General features: G+C 39.5%; 1 protein-coding gene across 1 annotated transcript in view; it reads left to right on the forward strand.

The window, feature by feature from the left end:
- The window catches only part of csmd3b (CUB and Sushi multiple domains 3b), a 2,154,916-nt gene that overhangs the window by 1,726,901 nt on the left and 412,495 nt on the right, over nucleotides 1-15,520 (forward strand). The window contains exon 23 of the mRNA XM_073038951.1: nucleotides 8,425-8,581. Coding sequence (XP_072895052.1) covers nucleotides 8,425-8,581 — 157 coding nt within the window. The remainder of the gene's footprint in view (nucleotides 1-8,424; nucleotides 8,582-15,520) is intronic.

Consider the following 15,520-nt stretch of genomic DNA (forward strand, 5'->3'; position numbering starts at 1 on the left):
AGGGATGAATGGCCTAATTCAGCTCCTTTATCTTATTATCTTAAAGTCTTACACAGCCTCCTATCATAAAATACACATATACTTGTAAGCCTCCCATCCAAATCAGCCTTGGGATTTCATATGTTCTATTTTGTCACATTAAATTTTACAGAAGGTACAAATTCACAAATACTTCAGTGTTACGGGTATATTTCCACAAAAGCTTGAGGATTCCGCAATGTATTTTAATATAAATTAGTAAGTTAGTGTATTATGGTCACGTATACTGAGGTATAGTGAAAAACTGTTTGAATGTCATTATTCATATCATTTCATCACATCAGCCAGTTAAGGTAGTTCAAGGGAAAAGCAATAAAGAATGTTAAATAAGCTGTTACAATTACAGAGAAAATGCAGTTCAGGCAGACAACAAGATGAAAGGCTATGATATGGTAGATTGTGAGGTCAGGAGTACAAGGGGATCATTCAATAGTTTTATATCAGTGGAATATTAATAATTCTTGAAGCTGGTGGTACATCCTTCCAGGCTTTTGTATTTTCTGCGGAATGGAAGGGATCAGAAGAGAGAATGTCTGGGTAAGTAGGGTCTTTGATGATGCTGGTAGATTTACTGAAGACTATGGGCTCATTTTCAAGGACACCATCTCCTATCCTTGATATTTATTGCATATTTACTTATTATTAGAGATACAGCTCTACCAAAAGAAGTGTGAGGTGATCCTTCCCTCTGCTAGCCTAATAGTTCCCTCCTATATATCCCTCCATTTTGCTTCCGTCTGCTGATCTGAGAATCTCTGAAGTTTATCTGATGTATCTGTCTCTACCATCCTTCCCGGCAGTGCGTTCCATACACACAATACTCTCTGTAGACTACCTCTGACATTCCACCTATACTTACTTTAGATGACTTTTAAACCAATCCTTCTCATAGAAGCCATTTCTGTCCTGGGAAAAAGTCTGTGGCTCTCCACACCTTCTTTGGTTCTTTTCATCATACCTGGCTGGCGGCGTGGAGATATATCTCGACCAAAGGAACTGTACAGGGCTACATCCCTCTTCTGGCATGTTGGTCACCCTTCGGCAAGATGTAGCACCTGGTTGGCCAATACCCCGCTTTCCCACACCCACCTCCCCCTGAATCAGGGAGATGTGAAGCCATGGGAGCAGGTGGAGAATGGTAGTATAAGCAGCTGGTGCACATCACAAGTCCTGGTTCTGCAACCACTGATACCAGGCAGACCATATAACCATATAACAATTACAGCACGGAAACAGGCCATCTCGGCCCTTCTAGTCCGTGCCGACGCTTACACTCACCTAGTCCCACTGGCCTGCACTCAGCCCATAACCCTCCATTCCTTTCCTGTCCATATACCTATCCAATTTTACTTTAAATGACAATATTGAACCTGCCTCTACCACTTCTACTTGAAGCTCATTCCACACAGCTACCACTCTCTAAGTAAAGAAATTCCCCCTCGTGTTACCCTTAAATTTATGCCCCCTAGCTCTCAAATCATGTCCTCTTGTTTGAATCTCCCCTACTCTCAATGGAAAAAGCCTATCCACGTCAGCTCGATCTATCCCCCTCATTATTTTAAATACCTCTATCAAGTCCCCCCTCAACCTTCTACGCTCCAAAGAATAAAGACCTAACTTGTTCAACCTTTCCCTGTAACTTAGGTGCTGAAACCCAGGTAACATTCTAGTAAATCTCCTCTGTACTCTCTCTATTTTGTTGACATCTTTCCTATAATTCAGTGACCAGAACTGTACACAATACTCCAAATTCGGCCCTATCAATGCCTTGTACAATTTTAACATTACATCCCAACTCCTATACTCAATGCTCTGATTTATAAAGGCCAGCATATCAAAAGCTTTCTTCACCACCCTATCCACATGAGATTCCACCTCTCATGAGACATGAGACAATCTCTGAAGAGCATTGATAATGACTGGGGTCACCCGTCTTGCAAAGAGACTGCCCAGAAGAAAGCGATGGCAAACCACTTATATGGAAAAATTTGTCAGGAACAATCATGGCCATGGAAAGACCGTGATAGCCCACATCATACGACATGGCACATATCAAACAGACAATTTATTATTTCCATTTCTTTGCTTTTGTATTTACACATTTTGGTGTCTTCTGCATTCTGGATGAACACCCAATTGGGGTGTTCTATCATTGATTCTATTATGGTCATTGTTCTATAGATTTATTGAGTGCCTGCAAGAAAATGACTCTCAGTATTATATATGGTGACATATGTGTACTTTGATAATAAAATTTACTTTGAACTTTGAGGAAGTAAGAGTGTTGAAGTGTATATGAGCAGCTTATGGACTGAATCTATCTTTAATACTTTATTAAAAACTTGATGTTGTGACTGCCTTGGTGTTTCTGTGAAATGACTTTATAGTAAGTAAATCTATTATTTATAGTATGAAAGTTATAATTATGGATATTTATGGTTACTTACTACCCTTGACAATAGAGAGGAAAATGCATTAGGCATCCTCTGTAATCTCCAGTGTATTATGTTGTAATTAAGGGATAATTGTTCATTAATCTGTCATGCTGTCCTACACAAGGCACAAAAATAGCATGAGTTTTGATTCGCAGGGGACTTGTGGAGATTGCCTTCCTGCCAGAAGCATCATATCAAAATGTTGGGTGACACTCAAATCATAACATGCATTGATAATGTTCTCTACTTTTACTTTTAGACCAGAAAAGCACAACTCATAGGGGTAGAATTGGGACATTTGGCCCATCGAGTCTTCTTTACCATTCTAACGTGGCTGATTTATTATCCCCCTCAACCCTGTTCTCTGGCCTTCTCCCCATACTCTTTGACACTCTTATTAATCAAGAACTTAACAACCTCCGCCTTAAATACACCCAATGACTTGGCCTCCACAGCCATCTGTGGCAATGGATTCCACAGATTCACTACCCTCTGGCTAAAGAGATTTTTCCTCATCTCCGTTCTAAATGGACATCGCTCTATTCTTTTTGAGTCTGTGCCCTCTGGTCCTAGACTCTCCATTATAGGATACATCCTTCTCATTTTGATTCTGTCTTGGCCTTTCAATATTCGATAGGTTTCAGTGAGATTCCCCCTCATCCTTCTAAACTCTGGCCAGTATAAATCCAGAGCCACCAAACTCTCCTCATAAGTTAACCCTTTCGTTTCATTGATCATCCTCCAGTACCTTCTCCAGACCCCTTTCCAATGCCAGAACATCCGTTCTTCGACAGGGAATCCAAACTGTTCAATGCATTCCTCGTGCCATCTGACTAATACCTCATGAAGCCTCAGCAGTATATTCTTGCTTTTATGTTTTAATTCTCTTGAAGTAAATGTTAACATTCCATTTGCCATTCTTACTACCAATGGACCAATGGATTTTGCTGATCTATCTCCGTGCCTGCAAATGAACTTTGATCATGCCCTTTGTAGCAGCTGAAGTATCATTTGAATAGAAAAGGGAAAACTTAAAGAAAATATATGTTTGATATCCCAGCATTGTGAAAAATTTCAAACTTCACATCTTTTCATGCAAAGAGAGTTAATAGCAAATGTAGATACTGTTCTTTTAGGTGGAATATTAATTTTGGGTCAAGGTTGAATACATGTCTGGTAAAGTTTTTGCAGTTGAGTAATAGCAGTTGTTGTCATAATTTGGGGCGAATTGTGCATGCAACTATTCCTTGAAGTTAAATAGATAATTCATCAGATGAGGGGGGAAATATCAGAGGATAAAGAAGAGTCTGTTCACCGAATTATAGGAAAGATGTCAACAAAATAGAGAGAGTACAGAAGAGATTTACTAGACTGTTACCTGGGTTTCAGCACCTAAGTTACAGAGAAAGGCTGAACAAGTTAGGTCTTTATTCTTTGGAGCGTAGAAGGTTGAGGGGGGACTTGATAGAGGTATTTAAAATTATGAGGGGGATAGATAGAGTTGACGTGGATAGGCTTTTTCCATTGAGAGTAGGGGAGATTCAAACAAGAAGACATGAGTAAGAGTTAAGGTGCAAAAGTTTAGGGGTAATACGAGGGGGAACTTCTTTAGAGAGTGGTAGCTGTGTGGAACGAGCTTCCAGTAGAAATGTTAGAGGCAGGTTCGATTTTGTCATTTAAAAACAAAATTGGATAGGTATATGGACAGGAAAGGAATGGAGGGTTATGGGCTGAGTGCAGGTAGGTGGGACTAGGTGAGAGCAAGCGTTCGGCATGGACTAGAAGGGCTGAGATGGCCTGTTTCCGTGCTGTAATTGTTATATGGTCATATAAGAAGTAACTGAATTTTCTGGTGTACACTCATAGGTACAATATATCATTAACACCATTTGCAGTACTATCAAGAATGACCAGGGTGTGAGGCATCTTTCATTATGTTGGCAACTTTTCTGAAGAAGCAGACAGTCAATGGAGAAGATGCTTATTTGCATGCTATACAGGGCCATGTTCACAACTCTTTGCAATTCTTACAGTCTTGGGCAGAACAGTTGCTATACCAAACTGTGATGCACTCAGAGAGGATACTTACTCTGTTGTATCTACGGTATATATGTAAACCAGTAGGAGTTACCTGGGACATGCTCAACTTCCTTAGCCTTCCGAGGAAGTAGAGATGTTGGCGTGCTTTCTTGGCCATAGTGTCCACGTGTAGGACCAGGGCCAATTCTTAGTGTTATTTACTCCAATGCTTCTCTACCTCAGCATCATTGATACAGACAGGAATATGTGCTCCACCATACTTTCTGAAATCAATGCTCAGCCGAAGGTTTTAGTTGCTGCTTCTCCTGCTTGTTGCTAGGCCTGCTGGTACCAGAATTAGAATGAGGTTTAATATCTCCGGCATATTTTGTGAAATTTGTTAACTTTGTGGCAGCAGTACAATGCAATGCATAATAATGGAGAAAAATCTGAATTGCAATATGAATATATATATAAAATAAATTAAGTAGTGCAGAAATAGAAATAAAATAGTGAGGTAGTGTTCATGAGTTCAATGCCCATTCAGGAATCAGGTGGCAAAGGGGGAGAAGCTGTTCCTGGTTTCTGTACCTGCTTGCTGATGGTAGCATTGAGAAAAACAAATGATGGGAGTCCTTAACGATGGACAGCGCCTTTTTGAGGCACCACTCCCTGAAGGTGTCTTGGATACTACGAAGGCTAGAGCCCATGATGGTTAAAACTTACTCTTTTAACTGGATCTGTGTTTTTAACTTTTTTTTTATTTTTTTAATTTTTTTTTCCATTATTGGAAATAGGCAGCCAAGGCAAATATCCTGGTGTTCAAGAGTCCAACAATATAGGGCCTGAAGAATTACCACTCAGCTGGAAAACTCTTGAGCTATCCAAGAATCAAAAGTTGATCTTCAGGCTTGACGATGATCCCTTCATTTCCTGCAGGAGGAGGCTGTTGTCCTTCAGTGATGGAGAAACAGTGCTCAGATGTGAGCATTCCTAGCAGGAATGTTACACAGTTCATCCCATACAAGTTGGTTGATTTCACTCAAAAAAAAACTCCTACAGCATCCATGCATTCACACATAATGAGGACTGTGACGCACTTTCCTGAAACACTCTACATTTGCATGGATTCAGTAATTATCTTGACTGTTAATTCTGTTACTAACAATTCTGTCAAATTTAAAACATTGCAATATACACCGGAATCTGTAGTCCAATGAATGATGTATGCAAGTTTTTAATGACAAATTGAGCCATAATTGCCACCAAGCAACTCATTAGTCTTGCAAAAAACATGTTATAACTGCAAACTGTCATCTATTAAATATTCCATACTAAAAGAAAGGATCTGGTGCTTTCCCAGTGCATATAACGAATAAACTCTTCTTGGGCTTCCAGCCAGGTATAGATACCGATTTTAACTGAAGTTTCAATGACAAACTCTGCCAAAAATAAGACGATAAAACATAGTATTAGAATTAGGCCATTTGACCCATCGAGTCTGCTCCGCCTGTTAATCATGGCTGATCCTTTTTTACCCTCCTCAGCCCGACTCCCTGGCCTTCTCCCCATAACCGTAGATGTCGTGTCCACTCAAGAACCTATCAAGTTCTTGAGTTAAATACACCCAACAACCTGGACTCCACAGTTGCAAGTGGCAACAACTTCCACAAATTCACCACCTTTTGGTTAAAGAAATTTATCCATATCTCTGTTTTAAGTGGATGCCGCCCTATCCTGAGGCTGTGCCCTCTTGTCCTAGACTCCCCCACCATGGGAAACATCCTTTCCACATCCACTCAGTCTAGGTCTTTCAACAACCTAAAAGTTTCAATGAGATCCCCCCAACCCCCATCCTTCTAAATTCCAGTGAGTGCATACCCAGAGATATCAAATGTTCCTCGTATGATAACACTTTCATTCCAAGAGTCATCCTTGTGAATGTCCTCTGAACCCCCTCCGATGCCAGCATATTTTTTTCTTATATGAGGAGTTGAGGCATCACCAGTGCCTTTTAAAGCCTCAGCATCACATCCCTGCTCTTGTATTCTAGACCTCTTGAAATGAATGCTAACATTGCATTTGCCTTCCTCACCACTGACTCTACCTGCAAGTTAATCTTTAGTGTGTTCTGCACAAGGACTCCCAAGTCCCATTGCGTCTAAGATTTTTGGATTTTCTCTCCATTTAGAAAATGGTCTTCACATTTATTTCTTTTTACCAAAATGCATGACCATGCATTTTGCAACATTGTACTTCACTTACCACTTTCTTGCCCATTCTCCTGATGTGTAGGCCTTCTGCATCCTACCTGTTTCCTCAACACTATCTGCCCCTCCTCCAATCTTCATATCATCTGCAAACTTGGCAACAATGCTGTCTATTCCATCATCTAAATCATTGATGTACAGCATAAAAAGAAGCGGTCCCAACACCGACCCCTGTGGAACACCACTAGTCACTGGCAGCCAACCCGAAGAGGATCCTTTTATTCCCATCTGCTGCCTTATACCCATCAGCCAGTAACCATGCCAGTAACTGTAATTGTAATCTCCTCAAACAATTCCAACAGGTGCATCAGGCAAGATTTCCCCTTAAGGAAACCATGCTGATTTTGTCCGATCTTGTCCTGCGTCATCAAGTACTCAATAACTTCATCCTTAACAACTGACTCGATTCAGTGATGGCCACAACATCATACCTGACAATCTGTAACAGTGTAACAAGTTCATCTGCCTTATTTCTCCATTAGGTTTGACTTCTCTTAGAAGAGTTGGCAGAGTTTGTCTTCGAAACATTGGTTAAAATCAATTCCTGTGCCCAGCTGGAAGCCCGAGAAGAGTTTATCATTCTAAGCTAAATATCAAAGATTTGTATTTCTTTGGAATATTTTGGAAAAGAAAAACATTTTGTTTTTTTTCTAATGTTTATGATATTTCAGCCTTTAATTTAAATTTATGCCTCTGTACTAACTCTCAGTGTAAAATGTTTCTCAGTGTAAAACAGTTCTTTTATTTTTCTGTCTACTTTTATACTTGTGGGAATCTGTCACGGTGATTAGCTGCTCAGTCTGCCCGATGGCTTCAGCATCCATGGGCACACACAGAGCCCCAGTGAATGGCATGTCATATGAAGGAAAATAATGCAAAGCCCTTTCTGGCATTCTTCATGGCTTTCAGTGAATGCTTCATGGCTATACGTTCCACAATGTCTAAACTACGCTGAGTTCACAGAATATTTCATACAAGTATAAAGTTGTGAAAGGCCAAAATTGCCTCAGCTCAATAACAATATTATTCCCAACAAGTTGCTCAGCAAAATCCAGCATTTTGTACTGGTATCAGTTTATTATTGCCACATGTACCAAGATACAATAAGAAACGTGTCTTGCATATTGCGCGGACATATCAAATCATTACACAGCACGTTGAGATAGAATAAGGTAAAATAATTACAATGCAGACTAAGGTGAAAAAGTGTGGTGCAGGTAAACAATAAGGTGTAAGATCATAATGAAGTAGACTGTGAGGCCAAGTGTCCACCGTATCGGGCAAGAAGTCCAGTCGAGAGTCCGATAACAATGGGATTGAAGCTGTCTTGGAGCCTGGAGTTATGTGCTCACAGGCTTTTATATCTTCTACCCAAATGGATCTAAGTATGTTTATATTACATTGGTTCTATATTGTAAGACAATAAGACATAGAAACCAAACTAGGCCATTCAGCCCATCAAGTTTGCTCTGCCATTCCATTATGGCTGATTTATTAACCCTCTCAACCCCATTCTCCTGCCTTCTTCCTGTAACCTTTGACGGTCTGATGAATCAAGAACCTATCAACCTCTGCTTTAAATATACTCAATTGTTTGGCCTCCACGGCATCTATTACTTTACGTCATGGTGATTACTATGTTTATTTGTCTATTTGATTAGATATATGACGGAAAAGACAGTTCTGCTCATCTTCTGGGGGCTTTCTTTGGCACTGGGATGCTGGGTGTGACCTTGAGCAGTACATCCAATCATCTGTGGCTGGAGTTTAACACTGACTCTGAAAACACTGCTGAAGGTTTTCAACTTGTTTACAATGGTGAGTACAGTACTTCAGCTCTCATTATATCAGCTTTCTTGTACAGAAACTAGATGTTAAACAATGTAAAAAAAAAAGCTTCACAGGGGTAAAATCATAGGTGCTTATTAATTCCAAAGTAGTGGAAATAAATTATTGCAGACAAAATTACAAACAGTTGACCTTTGCAGCAATGTTTGCTGTGATCTATAATGACCGATGTGAGCAAAAATCTTGTGTTGTGCAGTTTTTTTTCCTAGTGACATCAAACACGTGCACATTGTATTTTACGTGGAAGTACACCTGAAGTTATTCTAAGGGTAACAAACAATAAAGTCCAGCTTATTGTTCATTGCTTTAAGGAAACAAAATAATGCTAATCAATGAGTCTTATTCCTCATATACTATGTGACAGCATATAACAATATCAAAACTATCACATTATTAAAGTTATTTGAAATGAAACAAAACTTTAAAAATTACAAAGCTAGTTGACAAAATATCCAGATAGGTGTTCTATTTGGAAACCATTCAATACCGCACAGATCTTGTAGTTTTATTGCACAAGAGACATAAAGTTGAAGAAGATAATGAACATATTAAATTGCTCAGTCATTTTTCTGTCTCCAGTCTTTGGCATTTACCCACTCTCTGTAAACCCTGTCAAGACTCATAAATCCTCCTTACAACAGATAGCTTTGAATTCTCATCAACATATTCAGATGACGCTCACTTCAATAGTTTCTCAGTTTGTTTTTTGATTTTATTCATTGGGCTACAACCTCTTTCACAGGCAGCACTAGATGCAAGAAAGGTTCCACCAATGTCCATCAACTTTGCAAAGTTGCATAGAAAATTTGACATAGTGAATCAATAATTTCTTGAATAAAAACAGTATAATAAAAGCCAGTTCTAAAATCTGCAGACAAATCATCGCAAACTCCATGTTGGTAACACCATCCGCATCAGAAACCGGAAAAGGAAATGTAATTGTGTACGATCATGAAATATATCAATGAGGGAGAGGATGACAACATTTTGTGTGCAATTAAATTCCTTTGTGTGCTAGTAGCAAAAGATGTGTGCGCATGTACCAGCGCACACCTCAGAGGAAACATTGCTTTGCAATTACTTATTCAATTATTTCTATATACAAGTTACTAAAGATCATCATAATCTTTTAAGAACAATAGAACATGAGATATAGGACTTGGATTAGGCCATTTGGCCCACTGAGTTTGCTGTGCCATTTCATTATGGCTGATCCATTTCCATTTCAGCCCCAATCTCTTGCCTTCTCCCCATATCCCTTCATACCCTGACTAATCAAGAAAGTATCAACCTCTCCCTTAGTTATACCCAATGGCTTGGCCTCCACAACTGCCTGTGGTAACAAATTCCACAGATTCACCACTCCCTGGCTAAGGAAGTTCCTCCTCATCTCCATTATAAATGGACATCCCTCTATTCAGAGTCTGATGCTGCTGTTCTTAGATTCCCCCACATAGGAAACAATCTCTCCACATCCCAGTCAATTGAGGTCTTTCAACATTCAATAGGTTTAATTGAGATCCCCCTCATTTGTCTAAATTCCATTGAGTGCAAGACCAGAGCCATCCAATGTTCTTCATATGATAAGCTTTTCAATCCCACAATCATTTTCCGGAATCTCCTTTCAACTGTCTCCAATGACAGCATATTCTTTCTCCGATAACGTGCCCAAAACTGCTCACAATCCTCCAAGTGAGGCCTCACCAGTGCCTTTAAAGCCTCAACATTACATCCTTGCTTTTATGTTCTAGTCCTATCGAAATGAATGGTAACATCACATTTGGTTATCTGTCATCAAAAGCTGACAACTTTATCAACTTTGTCCACAGAGGCAACTTAAAAATAAAAGAATTCCAAAAGGATCTTTGGAGGAAAAAAGGTTTAGTTTTTGGATGGGAGTGACAGTTAGCTACTGAGAGTGGACTGATAGGCAAACTTAACAGTAGATGGGGCCATGTCTCAAGCTGGTAACATGGTTTCATCTCAGAGATCTCTTTAGCTGCTGTTGAAATTTCTCTGAAGCACAAAATAAATTATTAATGACCTCCTCGACATTAAACCAAGTAAACGAAGATAAACAAATTTTACTGTTTTAGAACAATTTGAGGAACAGACTTTGGTATTCGTATTGGTTTATTATTGTCACATAAACCAACATACAGTGAAAAGCTACACACACAAAATGTTGGAGGAACTCGGCAGGCCAGGCAGCATTTGACTGTCCCGATGAAGGATTTCGGCCTGATGCGTCGACTGTTTACTCTTTTCCATAGATGCCGCCTGGCCTGCTGATTTCCTCCAGCATTTTGTGTGTGTTGCTTGGATTTCCAGCATCTGCATATTTTCTCTTGCGGGTGAAAAGCTTATCTTGTATTCTGTTCAAATTGTTGTGCAATGCACTGAGCTAGGATAAGGTAAAACAATAATAATGTCAAATAAAATGTAGAAGCTACTGAGAAAGTGCAGTGCAGATAAACAATACAGTACAAGATCATAACAAAGTAGATTGTGAGGTAAAGAGTCCATCTTATCATACGAAAGATCCATTTACGAGTCTGATAATAGTGGGATAGAAGCTGCTCTTGAGCCTGATGACAAGTGCTTTCAGGATTTTGTATTTTCTGCCTGATGAGAGAACATCCAGGGCCAGTGGGGTCTTTTGCTTTACAAAGGCAGCGAGGAGTATTGACAGAGTCCATAGAGGGAGATTGGTTTCTGTAATGGATTGAGCTATATCCATAATTGTCTGCAGTTTCTTTCAGTCATATGCAGAGCAGTTGCCATCATGCATCCAGACAGAATGCCTTCAGTGGCACATCAAAGAAAATTGGTAAGGGTTGATGGGGATGTGTAGATTTCTTTAGCTTCCTGAGGAATTCCAGACATGAGTGAGCTTTCATGGCTGTGACGTCAACACAATTGGACCAGGACAGACTACTGGTGATATTCTTTCCTTGGAACAAAAAAGGCGATGCCTCAAAAAGAAGGCATACATCATTTTGAACTCCCATCACCCAGGATACGTCCTTTGCTCATTGCTACAATCACAAAAAAAAGAGAGCAATAAAAGAGAAAACTTATATATATTCTGCTTATGATTTATAGATTTTTAAAATTATGTATTGTAGTGCACCGCTGCCTCAAAACAACATATTTCACGACATATGCCAGGGATATTAAACTTGATTCTGAATATGAACTTAGTGTTCTCAATCCTCCCAACCTCAACAATGTTGATAATTAATTATTTACTTATTGAGATATAGCTTAGAATAGTCCCGTCTGGGCCTTTGATCTGCATTGCTCAGCAATTCCCCAATTTTGGCCTAGCCTAATCATGAGACCTTGCCTTGTCTACCAGTCGATGCATCTTTGAACTGTGGGAGAGCTAGTTCCAAAAGACTGGAAAATTCCAAATGTCACTGCACTCTTCAAGAAGGGGGCGATGCAGAAGAAAGGAAACTACAGGCCATTTAGTCTGACCTCAGTGGTTGGGAAGATGTTTAAGTCAATTATTAAGCATTAGGTCTCAGGGTACTTAGAGGCACATGATAAAATAGGCCTTAGTCAGCATGACTTCCTCAAGGGAAAATCTTGCTGGAGAAATAAGTTGGAATTCTTTGAAGAAATAACAAGCAGGATTAACAAAGGAGAATCGATTGATGTTGTGTAGTTCGATTCTCAGAAAGCCTTTGACCATGTGCCACACATGAGGCTGACTAACAAGCTACGAGGCCATGGCATTACAGGAAAGGTTCTACCCTGGATAAAGCAAAGGCTGATTGGCAGGAGGCAAAGGGTGAGAATAAAGGGAGCCTTTTCTGGCTGGCTGCCAGTGACTAGTGGTGTTCCATAGGGCTCTGTGTTGGGATTAATTCTTTTTACATTATATGTTAATGATTTGGATAATGGAATTGATGGCTTTGTTGCAAAGTTTGCAGACAATATGAAGATAGGGGGAGGGGCAGGTAGTTTTGAGGAAGTAGATAGACTACAGAAGGACTTAGACATATTCGAAGAATGGGCAAAGAAATGGCAGATGGAATACAGTGTTGGGAAATGCATGGTCATGCACTTTGGTGGAAGAAATGAAAGGATTAACTATTTTATAGATGGAGAGAAAATACAAAAATGATGCAAAGGATCTTGGGACTTGTGCAGGATTCCCTGAAAGTTACTTTGCAGGTTGATTCTGTGGTAAAGAAGGCAAACACAACGTTAGCATTTGTTGCAAGAGGACTAGAATATAAAAGCAAGGACATAATATTGAGGCTTCATAAAGCACTGGTGAGGCCTCACATGGATTATTTGGGGTTTTGGGGCCCTTTATCTTAGAAAGGTTGTGCTGAAACTGGAGAAGATTCAAAGGAGGTTGACAAAAATGATTCCAGAATTGAATGGGTTGTCGTATGAAGAACACTTGATGGCTCTGGACCTGCATTTACTAGCATTCAGAAGAATGAAGGGTATACTCATTGAAACCTATCAAATGGTGAAAGGCCTTGTAAGAGTGGATATGGAGAGGATGTTTCCTATGGTGGGAGAGTCTAAGACTAGAGAAACATCCTCAAAATAGAGGGATATCCTTTAAGAATGGAAATGAGGAGGAGGAATTTCTTTAGCTAGGGAGTGGTGAATCTGTGGAATTCTTTGCCACAGTAGCTGTGGAAGCCAAGTCTTTATATATGTTTAAGGCAGAGGTTGATAGATTCTTGATTGTTCAGGGCATGAAGTGATACGGAGGGGAAAGCAGGAGATTGGGGCCGAGAGGAAAATTGGATCGGCTTTGAATAAATTGCAGAGCAGATTTGACGGGCCAAATAGCCTAATCCTGATCTTTTGCCTAATTGGGGAAAGCTGCAAAAACAAAGTGCTGTCATAGTGGGTGACTTCAACTTCCCAAATATCGACTGGCATCATCTTAGTGCAAGAGGGTAGTATCCGTTAGGCGCATCCAAGAGAGTTCTTCAAATAATATGTTGATAGTCCAACTCGAAAATGGGCTGTAATAGATATGTGTTGAGAAAGGAGCAGTCAGAAGGGATTAGTTCAATCTGGTGTCATTTACTTAATTAGTTCAACACAACATGGGTGGGGATAAAGACCTGTAACCTTGCTGTACTGTTCTATTTTCTAACTCTGTCTATCTGCTCTATATTGTTAAAGAACAAGGAGTTGACAGAATTAGAAAAGAATAGATAGATACTGTAGATAGATAGGGAGGGAGCAAGGAAGAGAGAATAACTATTGTGAGAAAGAGGGGAGTTTAAGATTGAGAGAGAGAAAGGGAGAATGGGAGACTGCTTTGCCAAGAACCTACGCTCCATCTGCCAGAAAAAGCGGGATCTCCCAATCCCATCCATTTTAATTCCACTTCCCATTCCCGTTCTGATATGTCTATCCATGGCTTCTCCACTGTCATGATAAGGCCACACTTAGGTTGGAGGTGCAGCACATTATTCAGTTTGGTAAACCTCCAACCTGATGGCAAGAACATCAATTAGTCAAACTTCCGGTAATGACCCCCAAGCCCCCTCTCCTTCACCATTTCCCATCCCCTTTCCCCCTCTCTCACCATATCTCCTTGCCCACCCTTCACCTTCCTTTGGTGCTCCTCCCACCTTTTCTTTCTTCCATGGCCTTCAGCCTCTTTCATTTATCAACTTCCAAGCTCTTTACTTCATCCCTCCCCCTTTAGTTTTCACCTATCACCCTGTGTTTCTCTCTTCCCTCCGCCTTTCTTTTAATTCTACTCCTCAGTGTTTCTCAATGGCCCAAAACGTCAACAATATTCTTTTCTATAGATGCTGCCTGACCTCCTGAGCTCCTCCAGCATTTTGTGTGTGTTGCTTAGATTTCCAGCATCTGCAGATTTTCTCTTGTTCCCTCTTTCTATCTCTATTTTCAATTAGTTCATTCAATTTAGAAATGGTATTTTTTTCTTTGAAATCTTAAAAATGCTGCTGTTCTAGTAAAAATGCAATTAATTTCACTTTTTTATTAATTACTCATGTACCCTATAATAAATTCAAGATAATTTCACACTCCATGGCAGCATCTCACAATATGATCAATACAATGTACAGCTAATGATGGTCTCTGCAAAAACCATCAAAAATAAAGAAACATTTTCTAAATATTATTTAAGGAGTTGAACAACCCTTAAATGTTACCTGACCTTGTGTAAAATTAGTGTAGATAAAATCTTTCGTCCAAGTAGCAATTTCACAGTGAATTGCAACTTTAATGCTGAAATAAATGGAGAAAATTAAGAGAAATCCCAAGTGACATAAGGAAGGAGACATTAAATTACCCTGTAATAAGTTAAAATTCAAATCGTTAATTCCATAATCAAATACCCTCCCACACCCCAGACATTTCATCTTCTCCCCTCTTCCATTGGGCAGAAGATAAAAAAGCCTGAAAGCAGGTTACACCTGCTTCAAATTGGTCTTCTACCCTGCTGTAATAAGACTACTGTATTAAATTGTTCCCTAGTACGATAAAATAAACTCTTGACCTCATAATCTACCTCGTTATGATGCTGAACCTTGTTGTTTACCTGAACTGTTCTTTCTCTGTAGTTTTATTCTGCATTGCTATACTTTTACCTTGTTTTACCTCAAAGCACTGAGTAATGATTTGATCTGTAAGAACAGTATGCAAGACAAGCTTTTCATTGTTTCTTGGTACAGGTGACAATAATAAACCAATAGCAATTCTAGTACTACTCGATGATTAAATTTGGTAAAAGTTGGTTTATTTAATGTTGCACGTTCTTCTCTGTTTTTCAGCTTGCTCTATGACCCCCAAAATTAAATCGGGGTTGTTATTTGTTCAAAACGGTCAGTAAATATGACGGTTTTAAACAAATAATTCCCATTTGCAGTCTTAGACTGCGTTTTAATT

The sequence above is a fragment of the Hemitrygon akajei genome, chromosome 1, assembly GCF_048418815.1.
Source record: "Hemitrygon akajei chromosome 1, sHemAka1.3, whole genome shotgun sequence".
NCBI classification, from domain to species: Eukaryota; Metazoa; Chordata; class Chondrichthyes; order Myliobatiformes; family Dasyatidae; genus Hemitrygon; species Hemitrygon akajei.